The sequence below is a fragment of the Mastigoproctus giganteus genome, chromosome 9, assembly GCF_048544385.1.
Source record: "Mastigoproctus giganteus isolate SK-2022 chromosome 9, ASM4854438v1, whole genome shotgun sequence".
In the NCBI taxonomy this organism is placed as follows: Eukaryota; Metazoa; Arthropoda; class Arachnida; order Uropygi; family Thelyphonidae; genus Mastigoproctus; species Mastigoproctus giganteus.
In genome coordinates, this window is record NC_143583.1 from 192,799,915 (window position 1) to 192,818,024 (window position 18,110).

Below are 18,110 nucleotides of genomic sequence, written 5' to 3' on the forward strand. Positions count from 1 at the left end.
GGTTATTGCTTTCGTAAAGGCGACTACGATGGTCTGAGACAGTATTTAAATTCTATACAGTGGGACCAACTGATGATGTTACCAACAGCAAATTCAAAATGGGAAGCATTCAAAGAACTTATCATGGAAGCTACTAGGCTTTACATACCAAATAAGAAATATTGTTCAAGGTTTAGGCCTAAATGGATGTCAGATGAACTAATGAGAAATATATGGCAGAGAAGAAAAATGCATGGTATACATATAAATTAACACGTGACACAGAAGCCTATGATAGATATAAGTTGATCTGTAACCAAGTTACAAAGGAGGTTAGGCAGGCAAAGGCAGATTACGAGAAATCTTTGGCAAAGGATGCAAAGAAAAACAGCAAAGAGTTCTTTACTTATGTAAACACTAGAAGGAAAGGGATGAATCAGATTGGTCCACTTGATATCAATGGTTGAACTGTTCATGATCCTGCTCAGCTCAGGTAGCTAACAAACTAAATGAATATTTTGCATCGACATTCACACATGAGGAGTTATTCAGTGAGGGGAATGCCAGAGGTGTATTCATCTCTGGCAGTAAGCTAGATAAGCTTGTAATAACTGAGAGTAAAGTAAAGGAGAAATTGTTGAAGATAAACTCAAGAAAGGCACATGGGGTGGATGGGATCTATCCAGTTATATTAAAGGAGGCAGCAAAGGAAGTAAGCAAACCCTTAGCCATAATTATGAGAGCTTCCTTGGACTCAGGGGAGGTAACCATAGACTGGAGATGTGCAAATGTGACCCCAATTCACAAAGAAGGATCAAAGGCTGATACAAGTAATTATAGACCTGTGAGTTTAACTTCTGTTCCAGGAATATTAATGGAGGCACTGGTTAAAGAAGCACTGCAGGATCATCTAGACAAGACTTCAGTTATAGCTCGGACACAGCATGATTTTGTTAAGGGGAAGTCTTGCCTGACCAATTTGATTGGATACTGTGATGCAGTCACAAAAGAACTGGATGCAGGGAATAACTTTGATATTATATACTTGGATCTTAGAAAGGCTTTTGATACTGTTGCACATGGAAGACTGCTGCATAAATTGGAGCAGTGTGGCATTGGAGACAAATTGCTGCTATGGATAAAGGGGTGGTTGAGGGGGAGAAGGCAGAGAGTGGTAATCAATGGACACTGCTCACTCGGACTAATTTTATTAGTGAAGTCCCTTCGGGGTTCAGTGCTGGGTCCATTATTGTTTTCTGTATTTATAAATAATATTGATGATGGTATATCAAGCTTAATGTCCAAGTTTCCAGACAATACAAAGGTTGGCAGGGTTGTCAAGGACACTACTGACACTATGCTGCTGCAACAGGATCTGGAAAGGTTGAGCAGATGGGCTGAGACGTGACAAATGATGTTTAACATTGACAAATGTAAAGTACTACATATGGGAAACAGCAACCCCAGAGCAGCGTACCAACTCTGTTGTACTAGACCTGAAGTGGCAGAGAATGAAAAGGACCTTGGGGTAATTGTGCAGGCAGATATGAAGTTCTCTGAGCAGTGCAGACGGGCAGCAAGAGTAGCTCATGGTGTCTTATCAATGATATACAGAAATTTTTCTAGTAGGGATAAGGAGGTGATTATTCCCTTGTATAAGGCAATGGTCAGGCTACACCTTGAGTACTGTATACAGGTCTGGAGGCCTCATTTCAAGAAGGATATAGAGCTGCTGGAACGAGTACAGAGAAGGGCAACAAAATTAGTGAATGGAACAAACGGTTGCTCTTACGAAGAAAGGCTTAAGTTTTGCAAATTACAATGTCTGGAGACTAGGCACCGGCGAGGTGATCTGATAGAGGTGTATAAAGCCTTGAATGGCTTGAGCATGCTTAATGCTGATGGGATTCTTCGTCTTGCTCAGAATAATCACCTGAGAGGGCATAAATTGAAATTGAGGAAAGACATGTAGGATAGATGTGTGGAAATTTGCCTTTAGCCAGCGGGTAATTGGTTGGTGGAACAGACTTCCATCCCTTGTTGTGGAAGTTGATAGCCTAAATAAATTTAAGGCTGTGACAGGTATTTCGAACGAACGGAGGGGTGAAGTGGAAGGTTTTTTTTTTTTTTTTTTTGGCTGATACTGTATAAACTTGCTTTCTTGCATTATATGCCAAAGCTAATGCTAATATCCCCGGAGCAATATGACCTTAGTTGCTAATGTTCCTAAAAACCAAATAACAACAGCAACAATACCAATAATGACTAAATGAAAAAGAGAGAGAGAAAATTAATGTAACTGAATGGACAATGTAAATTATTGTTGAATTTTCAGTTTAGGGATGATAAGAAAATGCAAAATAGTATAACGAAACTAATATTATTTTTAAGTAAAAAAAAAAAAGGTATTGTTCAAATATTCACATATATGTCTCACCTTGTTCACCCACCATGTTTAAGGATTTAAAAGGAAGGCATCAGAAATTAAGTTTAATGTTAATAAGTGCCTGATTTAAAGTACTGTTGCTGTTTGGTTTTTAGGAGCATTAGCAACTAAGGCCATATTGCTCCGGGGATATGTGGTGGTCATTCCCTGACCTTTTCTGCATCCTCCATATTTGGTGGCTCATTGGCTTGAACCCCAGTCTAATCAAGAAGCATGTGCTACGCACTGCTGCTCCTGCCCACCTGGCTACGGAGGCGCCTTAAAGTACTGTAGAATACTTCACGTGCATTAACATGCATAAAAAACTGTCAATTATTGTTATTACTATTATTATTTATTTATTTTTATCCTTTTTTTTTTTTTTTTTTTTTTGCAAAAAATTTAAGGAGTGATATGATCCACTCAACAATCAAAAGCATTAAGTTGGTTATGTTTAAGGATTTGAAATGCCAACTTATCTGTACCAAGGATATATTAGCTAGAATCTCCTTTTTTTTTTTTTTTTACATAGCAATAGCAGAGATTAAAAAATTGTTTGAAAGAGACTTGCATATATGTTACTTTTAGCTGTATTTCTTTTCTTGTTTACATGAGACATTTCCATAAAATTCAGTTTGAAGCAAATTATTATCAACAAAAAAAGGTTTTTTAAAACAATCCCTTTTTTTTTTTTGGGTGCATTCACATATATATAGCTCACCAGTTCACCCATTCATCCTTCTATTCAGTCAATGGATTTTCATGGAATTTTATATTCGGGCTTTTTTTTAAAATTCTGGATTTTTCATTAAAATCAGGCAATTATTATTATTTGTTTTTTCTATACAATTTTGTATGGGAAAAAGAAATTCATAGATTAAATGTAGTTTTAATGTAGTATTGCTATAAAATATTAAATTTGGACAGTACATGCTTTGCATGTAATTATTATGTAAGACTTATGAACATGGTGTTGCTTGTGAAGAGGTACATATACACTGAATAATCACTGAATTATGACCTTCTACCTGTACTGTGTTGCACCACCATTCGTACAGATAACAGCCATTATTCGCCTAGGCATTAACTCCACTAGATATCTGAAGATGTCCATATGGATCTGCAGCCATGTGCAGCAAGGCTTTCCACAGTGTTGGAATAGATAATGATGGTTGTGTATTCATATGCCTCACTTTTCATTCCAAAACATCCCACAGGTGTTCAGGCGGATTGAGGTTAGGCAAATTTGGAGGCCAATCAAGATGGATGATATTTTTACTGTGTTCCTCGAACCACTCGTGCACAGTGTGGGCCCAATGACAGGGCACATTATCATCTTGGAAGATCCCATTTCTGTCCATGAAAAAATGCAACATGACAGGGTGCACCTGGTCTCCTAAGAGCTGCCAGTAGACCTCACCAGTGAAACATTGTCCATACACAGCAAGGGTTATAGTTCTCGCCAGCAAAAACATGCCCCATATTAAGCAACCCCTGCCATTTGCTTGAATAGTGGGCACCATGCATGATGGGTCCATGGACTCATGTTCCTTGCACCAAACACAGTCATCCATCCGCTTGTTGCACCAGGTATTTGGACTCATCTGCATTCAAATACCTGGTACACATATATACACTGGGTATACAAAAATAAGAGGAAAAATGACTGTAAAACAAGTCATTACAGGAAAAATGACTGTAAAACAAGTCATTACAGGAAAAATGACTGTAAAACAAGTCAACTATAAATGTGTTGAGTGTGATGAACAGCTATACAGACAAATTAGGGTGCCACTAAATCAGAATATCTTTTAATGGGGTGGGGGGAATTTTCACTTTTCAGTATTGACTGGAACTTGTGGATTGGTCACTCGCAGAGCAACAAAAATTTTCTGGATTTATTGGATGACTGCTTTCTACAGCAGCATGTAAGACTCTCATCTGATTATCAGCAGTGACTTCATGCATTAAGAATTCCCAGATGAAGGAACCACTAGGTAACGGTGAATGTAATATATTAATGTGGGAGCTGCTTAAATATATACCTTCTGTCAAGGGTAAAGGGAAAAGATTTTGGTTTCATAAAGCTGATTACATTAGAGGAGAGAGTTTTCGAATTTCTTTCAGTGGGAATTTTGCTTACCACCAAAAGGAGTTTTTTCATTGTTACCAACTGCAAATTCTAAATGGGAAGCATTCAGGGAAGTAGTCATAGAAACTACTAAGCTTTCTATACCAACAAAGAGATACTATTCAAGGTTCAGACTTAAATGGATGTGAGACGAACTGATGAGAACTGGTAGCAGAGAAGAAAAATGTGTGGGATTATTATAAATTGTCAGGGGATAAAGACATACAGTAAGTCACTATAATGAATTGGGAAAACTAAGGCAGATTATGAGAAATCTTTGACCAAGAGTGCAAAAAACATAGCAAAGAATTCGTTGCTTATTTTAAAACTAGACAGAAAGAGATTATGACATTGGCCTGCTAAATATGAATGGCATAAACTATTGATGATCTGTTCAGGTTGCTAACAAGCTAAATAAATATTTTTCTTATATTGGATGATTAGGAGAAATAGTAAATATTTTGGAGGTTATAGTCGATTATTCTGAGTAAAAAATTTCATATAAACGTGTCCAATTCTCAATGGATATCTCATTGAAAAGACCCTATGAGTTACTCTTGCTGCCTCTACGGTCAGGAAACTTCATATCCTCTGCTCAGGAAACTTCATATCTGACTGCGCAATTATCCCCCATACTTTTTCATTCTCCACTACAATGAGTGTAGTACTGCAGAGTTGGTATGTTACCCTGGGGTTACTGCTACCAATATGCAGTACTTTGCGTTTGTCAATGTTAAACTTCAGTTCCCACCTCTCAGCCCATCTGCTCAATTTTTCTAGATTCTGTTGCAGTAGTGTACTGTACTTAGTGTCATTAACAACCCTACCAACCTTCTTATTGTCTGCAAACTTGGACATTAAGTCTAATATACATTCATCAATATTATTGATAAATACAGAAAACAGCAATGGGCCCCTAGGGAACTCGCTAATAACGTTAGTCTGTGAAGGGCAGTGTCCATTGATTACCACTCTGTCTTCTCCCATTCAACCATCCTTTTATCCATTGTAGCAACTTGCCCTTATTGCCATACTGCTCCAACTTGTACAGTAGTCTTCCATGTGCCTCAATATCAAAACCAGAGGGCGCTGACTCTCTTTAAAAATTACAGCTGTGAATTACAGGCTCTGAAAAAGCGATGTGTTTGCCTTTTTATTTACCTAATTGTTATTTTATATTGTACTTTATACATAGTCTTATAGTTACGCTGGTTATTTTTAATTTAAATAGTTTTTGTAGATTACTACTTAATATACGAAAAACCGTTATTTCGTTCGAATCTTGCAGCCATTGTTTTTGTGTAGAGTAGTAGGGAATTCAAATTTTTAATTGTGGTAACTAGGTAGCTCTAACGTATAATTATATAGCATAATATGCATCGCTACATTTAGGATTCTATTAGCTAGTGTAGTATTGACAATTAATTAATTAAATTTATTGATCTTATTAATTTAAAATATCATGCCCTGGACTAGAGCAGCAAAGCAACTGGTGCAAAGTGGCAAGAGTGCTGTGACTTGGGGGAGAACTGAGGGGGGATGATTCTCCAATGCATCACAGCCTAAAAAAATTTGCAACTTGTGAAATGTTTGCCGAACTCTCTGGATCAGAACATGATCTAGCCAAGGAGGATGTCTTTGTGTGTGTGTGCCAGGTGCAGAGAGTGTCTAGAAATTAGGCATCAACTCAGCATTCTACTGGGCATCTATGAGAGCTTGAGGTGTAGGGTAGATGCCTTTGAAGAAATTAATATGAGGGACCTGTCAAGCTCTCAGCTGCCCAACTCAACGCCAGAGCTCACTCCTGGGCATCAGGCAACACAGCGGCAATCTCCAAGGCAGAATGCGCTGGTCCCAAAGGAACTAGTTATTGTTGGTGACTCTATTGTCAGGGAGACAGGGAATATATTGTGTAAAAAGGATAGATGGAACAAGACCAGGTTATGTCTGCCAGGGGCAAAAGATGATGACGTTGTAAAGCATATATCATCTTTTAAGGGCACAAAAGGAGATATTGTTGTAATCGTTGGCACCAATGACATTGAGTAGGAGATCTGCAGATTTACTTAACAAGTACAGGTCAATGTTGCAAAAAAGTCGTGAGTTAGGGTTAAATTTGAAAGTGTGTCCAATTCTGCCCAAACACAACAGGAGGGAGTATATGATGAAAGACTTGTCAATCAATTTGAGGGAATGTGCACATTCCTTAATAGAATAGAATAAATTAATAGAATTTTTAAGGAATGTGCACATTCCTTAAAAATTCTACTCCTTGAGCCTTGCACATTCCCTGGAGGGAATGTGCAAGGCTCAAGGGGTAGAATTTTTTTTCAGTGTGGTCTGCGCTTGTTAACAGGAGAGACTGCTTCTACAGGAATGGGATACACTTAAATAGAAAGGGTGCAAGAATATTTGCTGATGCTATCGAGGCAGTGTTAGGTGGGGTGGAAAACTGTTAGCTTGGGGACCGGGATTCACAGACTAAAAGGTTAAAAGAAGCCGCAAGCAGAGGTGAAGGTGATTCTTGCACAACTTCTATTAGAATAAGTAGCGACCTGGAGCGAGGGGTGTTGGGGTTTCAAGGACTGATGGCAGTCATCGTGAAGCAGGTGGGTATATGGGATGTGTCAGGGTAACTAGGAATAGGAATCGGTGCATGTATGCTTGCATGTATACCAATGCTAGAAGTATAGTAAATAAATTTGATGAATTTGAAGTGTTGGTCAAGACATCAAACGCAGATATTATTGGGATATCAGAGACGTGGTGTCATGCTGATATTAGGAATGCAGAATTGGAGAGCACAATGTGTACAGACAGGATAGGAAGGGAGGAAGTGTCATGCTGTTAATTAAGAAAAACATAAAATCAAAAGAAGTGCATCCAGTTGATATAGATGAACAGTGCACTGTTGAGTCAGTTTGGTGTGACATAAGCACTGTGAAAGCAAAAATAAGAGGAGGAGTGTGTTGTAGGCCTAATGACTCGAATGAGTACAATGAACAATTGTACAGAGAAATAGTGGGCTAGTAAATAAGAATGTCTTATAATGGGGGATTTTAACCTCCCAGATACATTAGTAAGACTTTTGTGGATTTATTGGATGATTGTTTTCTGCAGCAGCATGTTCGAGAGGCAACCAGAGAGGGTAATACTCTTGATCTGGTTATCAGCAGTGATCATTCGTTTATTAAGAATTTGCAGATAAAACTAGGTGGCAGTGATCACAGTGTACTGATGTGGGATTTACTTAAAGATATAATTACCATCAGGTGCAAAGGAAAGGGTTTTTGCTTCCATAATGGTGAGTACAGTGGTCTCAGAAAGTTTTTAAATTCTGTACAGTGGGATCAACGGACAATGTTACCAACAGTAAATTCTAAGTGGAAAGCATTCAAGGAATTAATTGTGGAAGCTACTAAAAGTTTCATACCTATTAAGAAATATTGTTCAAGGTTTAAGCCTAAATGGTTATCAAATGAACTAATGAGACTCATGACAGAGAAGAAAAATGCATGGGATGCATATAAATTATCAAGCGACTCAGAAGCGTATGGCAGATATAAGCTAGTCGGTAATCAGATCACAAAGAAGGTTAGACAGGCAAAGGCAGATTACAAGAAATCTTTGGGAAAGGATGCTAAGAAAAACAGCAAGCATTTCTTTACTTACATAAACTCTAAAAGGAAGGGGATGAATCTGATTAGTCCACTTGATATCGATGGTTCGACTGTTGATGATCCTGCTCAGATAGCCAACAAACTGGATGAGTATTTTGCATCTACATTCACACATGAGGAGTTATTAAGGTTTCAAAATGGCAGAAGGTTATCAAATTGTAGCAAGATGCTTAATGATTTAGTAATAACTGAGAGTAAAGTGGAGGAGAAATTGATGAAGTTAAACATAAGAAAGGCACCTGGGTTGTATGGGATCTATCCATTTATATTAAAGGAAGCGGCTAAGCAACTAAGCAAACCCTTAGCCATAATTATGAGAGCATCCTTGGACTCAGTGGAGGTCCCCACAGACCGGAGATGTGCAAATGTATCCCCAATTCACAACGGGGGATCGAAGAGTGACACGAGTAATTACAGACCAGTTAGTTTAACTTCTGTTCCGGGTAAAATAATGGAGTCACTGGTTAAAGATGCATTTGCAGGATCATCTAGACAAGACTGCAGCAATAATTCAGACACAGCATGGGTTTGTTAAGGGAAAGTCTTGTCTGACAAATTTGATAAGATATTATGATGTGGTTACAAAGGAACTGGATGCAAAAAATAATTTTGATATCATATAATTGGATTTCAGGAAAGCTTTTGACACTGTTGTGCGTGGAAGACTATCGTACAAATTGGAGCAGAATGGTATTAAGGGTAAGTTGCTACAATGGATAAAAGGATGGTTAAGTGGGAGAAGACAGAGGGTGGTAATTAATGGGTGCTGCTCTTCGTGGACTAATGTTATTAGTGGAGTCCCACAGGTTCGGTGTTTGGTCCACTGTTGTTTTGTATATTTATCAATGATATTGAGAAGGTATATCAGACTTGGAGTCGAAGTTTGCAGATGATACAAAGGTTGGCAGGGTTGTTGATGACAGTAATGGCAGTGTGCTAGTGCAACAGGATCTAGATAATTTGGGCAGATGGGCTAAGAAGTGGCAACTGAAGTTTAACCTTGACAAATGCAAAGTACTGCATATGGGTCGAAGTAACCCCAGAGAAAGGTACTAACTGTGTGGTACTACACTTAATGTGGTAGAAAATGAAAAAGACCTGGGAGTAATTGTGCGGTCAGATATGAAGTTTTCTGAGCAATGCAGACAAGCTGCCAGGGCAGGTCATGGGATTTTGTCAATGATATATAGGAATTTTGCTAGCAGGGAAAAGGAGATGATTGTCCCTCTGTATAAGGCAATGGTCAGGCCACGCCTTGAGTACTGCGTACACATATGGAGGCCTCGTTTTAGGAAGGATATAGATTTGCTTGAGCATGTACAGAGAAGGACAACAAGATTGGTGAGGGGTATGAAGGGATCCTCTTACTTAAGAGAGGCTTAAGTTCTGCAAATTGCAGTGGCTGGAGGCTAGGCACCTGCGCGGTGATGTGGTTGAAGTGTATAAGGCCTTGAAATGGGTTGAGCATACTGAATTCTGATGGGATCCTTTCACTTGTTCAGATTATGAACCTAAGGGGACGTAAATTCAAATTAAGAAAAGACAGATGTAGAATAGATCTGTCTTTTGCGGAAATTTTCTTTTAGCCCCTGGGTGGTTAATTGCTGGAACAAACTTCCATCTATCGTTGTGGAAGTTGATAGGTTAAATAAATTTAAGAGGGAACTGGACAGGCATTTGGAGGGAATGGTGTGATTTTTTTTTTTTTTGGCTGATGCTGTATAAGCTCATACACTTGCTTTCTTGCATCACATGCTACTACTACTACCTTTCCTAAAATCCAAGTATATGATCAAAATTATTTTTTGCATCCAGTTACTTTGTGACCACATCATTGTATCCAATCAAATTGGTCAGACAAGACTTCCCCTTAAAAAACCCATGCTGTGTCTGAACTATAACTGCAGTCTTGTCTAGATGATCCTGCAATGCTTCTTTAACCAGTGATTACATTATTTTACCTGGAACAGAAATTAAACTAACTGGTATGTAATTATTCATATCACCCTTAGATCTCGTTTTGTGAATTGGAGATATATTTGCACATCTCCAGTCCATGGTGACCTCCCTTGAGTCCAATGATGCTGTCTCATAATTATGGCTAAGGTTTGCTTACTTCCTTTGCCACTCCGTTAATATAACTGGATAGATCTCACCACCTCAGATGCCTTTCTTTTTAACTTCAACAATTTTTCCTCCACTTTGCTCTCAGTTATTACAAAATAATTTAGTTCCCTGTTAGTTTCATAAGCTTCTGGCCTCCATTTCCCTACAGAATTCCTCATGTGTGAATGTAGATGAAAAAATACTCATTTAGTTTGTCAGCTACCTGAGCAGAATCCTCAACAATTGAACCATCGATATCAAGTGGACCAATCTGATTCATCCCGTTCCTTCTAGAGCTTACATATGTAAAGAAATCTTTACTGTTTTTCTTTGCATCCTTTGCCAAAGATTACTCTTTGCCTAATGTCCTTTGTGACTTGATTACAGAGTATGTTGTATCTACCATAGGCATCTGTGTCTCCTGATAATTTATATGCATCTCATGCATTTTTCTTCTCTGCCAAAGAGTCTCATTAATTCGTCTGATATCCATTTAGGCCTAACCCATGAACAGTATTTCCTGGTTGGTATAAAAAGCCTATTATCTTCCAAGATTAATTCCTTGAATGCTTCCCATTTAGAATTTGCTGTTGGTAACATCATCAGTTGGCCCCACTGTATAGAATTTAAAAAATCTCTGAGACCACTAAGTCACCTTTATGAAAGCAAAATTCCTCCCCTGATAGTAGTTATTTCTTTGAATAAATTCCACAGCAGTACACTGAAGGGGGAAAAGCATCCATTGTTCCCTTTTTATTGTTATCTCTGTTCTTTGATAATATTAAAAAAAGTAGTATTGAGCATTAGTAAAGGCACATGATTCAAGAAAGCAGGCTTATATAGCATCAGCCAAAAAAAAAGTGTGTGTGTGTGTGTGTGAGAGAGATAGTTTGGCAGCCAAGTGATATTTGAAGAAAACCAAAACAAATTAACTATAGAAACAAAATAAAAAGGGAGTGAGAAATAAACTAAGAATAAGAGTGTTGAGGAAGGACTGTATTCTGAAAATAATTTTGAATAGATTCCAATTAATATGAATTTGGTAGTGTCCCTTGATGGCACCAAGACCAAATTGCATAAATTATCATTATAAACAGAATCAAAAATATTACTTGGCTTGCTGTACTCTGGGTAAATTCTTCTTAATTTTTAATTTAAATATTGTAATTGTGTTTCTGAAACATGTGGTAGGTAATCAAATTGAAGCCATTGATGTTTTCCTTATTATTTTATTATTCTTTTGTTTTAGTTTTATGTATAAAATTTAAAGTCATTAAGAAATATAAAATACACCTCTCATATGTTAATTTTGATTTGTTTTTCAGCAGTTGCATCTGAATTGTTTGTTAGATGTTCTGATCCTGATGTGATATGTTGGTCACAAAGAAGGGAAGAAAACAACAGTGCTCATGTATATTTTAAGGTGATACCACTTTCATCAAATAGTGTTTTTGTTGTTTTTGTTGCAGTACCAAATACAAGAGATTAATGAACCAAGTAATTCACACTTGATCCATCTGTGAATTACTCTTAGTTCACAGATGGATCAAGAAAGAATGAAATGCCTTTTTTAATTCTTACAGTAAACTTTTGTTTTTCTGGCTCTGCTGGAACTGGAAAAACAAAGTCCACATATAGGAAAATTATACTCATAGCTTGACAATATGAATTACCCCAAGTCACAATCAACCAAAGTTAATTAAGTCTGCCAAAAATAGAAACACACACACATAACCACTCTAAATTAACAATAGAATAAGAGGAATTACCTCTATATTGACTGTAGAACAGTTCAATGCAAACTCTCTCCAAAATTCAAATGAATATAAAAACTAACTTAAATGAATTCTCCTAACCCGAAGAAACATTAATGATGCAACTCACTTGGAATCAAAGGTCTAGGAGCTGCAACCCGTCCCCAAAATATATCAAACCATCAATAAACATCCATAAGCGAAAGAAGTCATTTTGCCCATTAATAAAATGAATGAGAAAACTATTGCGAAAATAAAATAATTTAAAATAAATTTTTACTTTCCTGAAGCGGACCAGGCTTTTCACCATAGTTCTTGATCACAGGATAGTAAAGCACAGAATGAATAACAGAATTTAAAGTTGAGAGATTAGTTGTTATCTTGCCGCATGCATATGAAGGACCAAAAGTCTGAAATAGGATAGAGACAATTCACATTTATCGAATTTTGATGCAATTTAATTTCAAGTGTTTCTGCTATTAATAATTTTGTGTAATTATGTTAAAAGTTGAGGGTATGGCCTTCATTGACTGCGTGGAACACCAATTCTCGTGCAAAAGAATGGGAAGCAAGAACAATGCTGTGTGTGTGTGTTGTTTAACTCTCATATTATATCAGGGCTCTACTAAAGTGCATTTAGTAGAGCCCTAATATGAAGAGTTGCAGTCTTTACAAGTTATATTGTAAACCAAATCATTTGTTTGGAACATTAAGGAAGATTGGACCAAGTGATTGTTTAGGACAACTGGTAATTTCCTCGTAGGTTTTAATACTTTTTTTTTTTTATGTAAACCCCCAAACACGAGAGGTATTAGAACCTATAGTATTTAGTACCGTGCTTGGGTTGGAGGTTGAGAAGACGAAAGAAGATATTTGTTGACATTGGACTTGAACTTCTGTAGATTGTAATTTTCAGGAAATACATATGAAGGAATGTTGTTCCAGAAAACAGCAGTTGAATGAATAAATGAGGAAGATGAAAAGTTGGTTCTGTGGGTTTGGAGTTGGACAGTAAATGGATGTTGGCTGGTGGCGGCACGTGTTCGGACTGTTTTGAAAGAGAGAGCGGGAATTATAGAAGCCAATTCAGAAGAACAGTGCCCATGGAAGTATCTGTAGACGAGGCATGCAGCAGAAACAGTACGTCTATGAGAAAGCGAGTGGAGAGACTCTGTTAGAGATGAATCATTAATTAACCTAACTGCCCTCTTCTGAATGGAATCAAGAAGCCTGAGAGAGGTTTTGGGGGCACCACCCCAGATGTGGGAACAATATTCCATGGCAGGGCAGATTTGCGATTTATACAGAGTGAGCAGCTGTTTGGAAGAAAAGTAACGCCGAGAGCGAAAGACAAAACCAAGTTTTTTAGATGCAGAGGAAGCAATATTTGTAATGTGCTTGTGCCACGAGAGATTAGAAATCAGGGTAATCCCCAAAAGAGATATCATTTTGCCTAGAAATCGGGGTGTCACTAAAGATAAGCGTAGGAGCAGAAGAATCCTTTTTGTGAGATATAAGACAAGACTGAGTTTTAGAAGGGTTGAAATCAACTAAGTTGTCTTTGCCCCACTGGAGAATTACCTGAAGATCAGCATTTAAGGAATTGGTAGCAGATTTTCGAGAAGTTGAAGCTGATTGAGCAGGACAAGGTTTCTCAAAATGGAAAGTGGAATGCAATGTGCTATCATCGGCAGAACTATGGATAGGATTTCCAGTCAATGGAAGAAGGTCATTAATATACAAGAGGAGAAGAACTGAACCTTGGGGGACACTGGCATTAGTGGAGAAGCTAGAAGACAGAGAGCCATCTACCATCACCCTTAGTGAGCGATCAGAGAGAAAACTGGATAACCAATTACTAAAAACAGTTGGCAAACCATAAGATGGAAGCTTATTTAGAAGACCTTTATGCCAAACACGATTAAAAGCCTTTGAGATGTCAAGAGCAACTACTTGTGTTTCACCGAACCTTTCCATTGAACTAGTCCATAAATGGGTAACATAAGCCAGAATATCACCAGTGGATCGACACTGACGGAATCCAAACTGGCGATCGTTGATCGGACGGAAGGTTTCTAGGTAGTTTAAGAGTTGGCGGTTAATTGATTTCTCCATTACTTTAGAAAGAGTAGAAGTAATTGCAATGGGATGATAATTGGATGGGAGGGATTTGTCACCCTTTTTAGGAACTGGCTGGATATGAGCAAATTTCCAAGCAGAAGGAAAAACACCTTTGGAATAAGAAAGTGAAAAAAGGCGGCAAAGAATAGAAGTAAGTTCAGAAGCACAGATTTTGAGAACAAGTGGAGAAATACCATCAGGACCTGGAGCTTTCTTAGCATCAAGATTCATCAAAATCCTTCTGATATCCTTTTGACGGAAGACCACAGGAGGCATTGAAGGAAGCATGTTGGGAATGGTGTTAGGTGTTTTACCAAGATCATTAATACATGAGCTGGAAGAAAAATGGGATGCTAGCAGGTCAGCTTTATCCTTGGCTGAAGTAACAACAGAACCATCTGGTTTTGACAGAGGTGGGAGCAGAGATGGGCAGAAGTTGCGGCGAATAGCTTTGGCAAGAGACCAGAATGCTCGGCTACCATTAGGGCAAGAAGCAAGTTTTCTACTCTTAGCCTGTTCAAACTCTAGTTTGGACTGATTAATAACTGCTTTACAATTGTTGCGAGCTTTGGTGTAGGCAGAAACTGAAACTGAAGAATTAGAAACAAGCCAATTACGATATGCAACATTCTTCTCTTGAACAGCCTTAGCACATTTATTGGAAAACCAAGGTTTGGACAAAGGACGAGATTTTAAAGTGGAGTGTGGGATAAAGGATTCCATTCCTGCAAGAATAATTTCACTGATACGATCTGAACAAACGTTGACATCAGAAGTTTTGAAACAGTAATCCGATCAAGGAAAAGAAGAAAAGAAGTCTCGCAGGTCATCCCATTTTGCATTCTTGTAGTGCCAAACAATACGAGGTTGGGAATACCCATGAGATAAAGGTTCCATTGGAGAAGAGAAAATCACCAAGTTGTGATCTGAAGTGCCTAAAGGAGCTCTCACTTCGACCGTGTACTTAGAAGGGTTGTTTGTGAGAAAAAGATCAAGCGTATTGGCTGTATGATTAGGATTGTCCGGTATTCTTGTAGATAAATGAACAATCTGTGCTAGGTCATTAGTAATTGCAAAAGCCTCAGCATCTCGACCTGCTGGGTCAGTGTGACTAAAAAACAGAAGCCAGCCGGAGTTGTGAACATTAAAATCACCAAGGAAAATTACTTCACTGTTAGGAAAGTTGGACTGGAGAAAGTCAAGTTGCAAAAAGAGGAAGTCGAAGAGCTCCAAGTGATTAGTGGAGTTGGGAGAATGGTAGAGACAACAGATGAATTTAACACTGTGAGGTAGACAGATTTTAAGCCAGAGAAGATCAAAGAGAGGAGATTCCAAATTGCCAAGTCTCTGACAGGGTATATCAGAACAGACATATGCACAAGTACCACCTTTGAGGCGAAAGTAATCATACAGCGAATAATTTGGACATCTGAGATGAGCAGTACTTGAATCAACCGATAACTGAGATTCTGTCAGAAAAAGGACATGGGGTTTGGCAGACTGAAAGTAGAAATGGACATCGTTGAGATTAGAATTGAGACCACGTATATATATATATATTTTTTTTTTTATGTGAACCCCAAAGACAAGAGGTATTAGAACCTATAGTACTTAGTACCGTGCTTGTGAAATGAATTAGGAAGTGCTTGGGAGGTTTAGATCTTTTCACAGATAAGCTTGCTCTATTATTTTGACAATTCATGGTGTATTCAATAGTAAGAAAAAGTGGGTGGGACATGCTGTATGAAGTAATGAAATTTTTGGATATGGCGTACACGTGGTAAGAATATACCCAGATCCTTGACATAACATGGCCTCGACAATGCTCCCCGCGCACACACACACACACACTACTCGGACTCCCTCCAGTCACTATCTGGCAGAGTAGAGGTAGCAAGATTATACACTAGCTGATCCGGAAGCCTCCTAGAGAGTTACCAATAGGGTCAGTGCGGTGTACTAACTAGCAGCGGGCCTGCGAACACCGTTTTAGAGCTGTACCCTCGAAATGTAAGGAATATTGGATCTCGCCACGACGTTCATCATAACCTCAAAAGTCATTGATCATACTGCATGATGGAAGAGATAGGGAAGGGTTGACCAGAACTTAGCTCTAGAGACTAAACATGGGTTCCCCCACTTCAAGCCTCCAATAAGCAAAGTGGTGGTATTTCACCGGTTGATGAGAGTCATTTACTACCTAGTATTGCCTGGTAACATAGAGGGGTGGCATTCCTCTATGTGGTGTAGGCGCCACACCTCGACCCCTGCTTACGTTGGTTCACACCTGGGTGGTCACACACCCACCATGTACATGTGCATGGAGGTTATACCCAGGATTACTAACAGTCCCACCATTAGGTAACACACAACATACCTGATATCCTTCCTGATGAGCTAGAACATGCATTGAAGAAAATGAAGAAAAAGAAAGCCCTGCGGGAAGATGAAGTTACTGTAGAGTTGTTAAAACTGAGAGGAAGAGACATGACAAAAACTGGCAAGACTCTTCACAAAATGCATTAGAAAAGGTGTGACATCTAAGGAGTGGAATAACGCAATCATAGTTTTGCTGCATAAGAAAGGAAATAAATAAGAAATTGGAAATTATAGACCAATTAACTTGTTATCCCACATCTACAAGTTGTTCACAAGGGCCATTACTAACAGATTAGAAAGAATACATGATGAGAATCAACTGAAAGAGCAAGCTGGCTTTAGGACAGGATTCTCAAAAATGGTTCACCTTCACGTAATGTCACAGCTAATGGAGAATGCAAATGAATATAAAACACCATTACGCCTGGTATTTGTGGATTATGAAAAGGCATTTGACTCCATACAACATGAGGCAATTTTGAGGCACTGGAAAGACAAGGCATAGATACCCCATATATTATGATTTTGAAGAAAATCTATGAGAATGCTACCTCCTTTATTAGACTAGACAAAGACAATAGCAAATTTAAAATTGAGAAAGGAGTTTGACAAGGAGACAACTATCTCCGAAGTTGTTTACTGCTGCCTTTGAGGAAGCTTTCAGAAGATTAGACTGGCCACAGAAAGGAGTCAACGTGGATGGAGAGTACCTAAACCATTTACGATTTGCAGATGACATTGTGGTCATAAGCCATGATCCCAAAGAATTAGAGGAAAATTTTAATCAGTTATGCAGAGTTAGTAAGGGTTTTGGACTATAGATAAATATGGCTAAAACAAAAGTAATGATGAACAAGTATGCCACAGAAAGGGATATAATGATTGAAGGAGCAGTAATTGAAAAGGTGGTGTCATATACTTACTGGGACAAGTCACTGTCACTAGCTGTAATAGTGATAAATGACTGGAAGTCAAAAGAAGAATAAATTTTGGATAGATGGCATTCAGGAAATATAGTCACATAATGAGGAGCAATATCCCAATTTGTCTGAAACCTAAAATAACGCACCAATGTATACTCCCCACCATGACTTATGGAAGTGAAACGTGGGCACTCACCAAAAGAACGGAAGAGAAGCTGAGAACTACACAGCGAAGAATGGAACTAATTATATTGGGAATCAGACTGTTAGATAAGAAGAGAAACACATGGATTAGGCAGCAAACTCAAGTGAAAGACATTCTTATCAAAACTAAAGAACTAAAATGGTCTTGGGCAGGACACACAGCTCGAAGACATGATGACAGATGGACTAAGAAAATAACTGAATGGTACCCAGGAGGAGCTAGAAGAAAACCTGGAAGACAACAACGGAGATGGACAGATGAAATTCATGAGTTTGTGGGTAGTAAATGGATGGCCATTGCACAAAACAGAAGGAACTGGAAAGTTGCTGGAGAAGCCTTCATACTGCAGTGGATTGAAAATGACTGATGATGATAAGTATATAAATAATAGGAAAAGGCAGATTACT

General features: G+C 38.3%; 1 protein-coding gene across 1 annotated transcript in view; it reads left to right on the plus strand.

The window, feature by feature from the left end:
- Nucleotides 1-18,110, plus strand: part of LOC150080982 (nephrocystin-4-like) — a 470,434-nt gene that overhangs the window by 393,652 nt on the left and 58,672 nt on the right. The window contains exon 24 of the mRNA XM_090380874.1: nt 11,647-11,744. Within this exon, the coding sequence (XP_090237000.1) occupies nt 11,647-11,744 (98 nt within the window). The remainder of the gene's footprint in view (nt 1-11,646; nt 11,745-18,110) is intronic.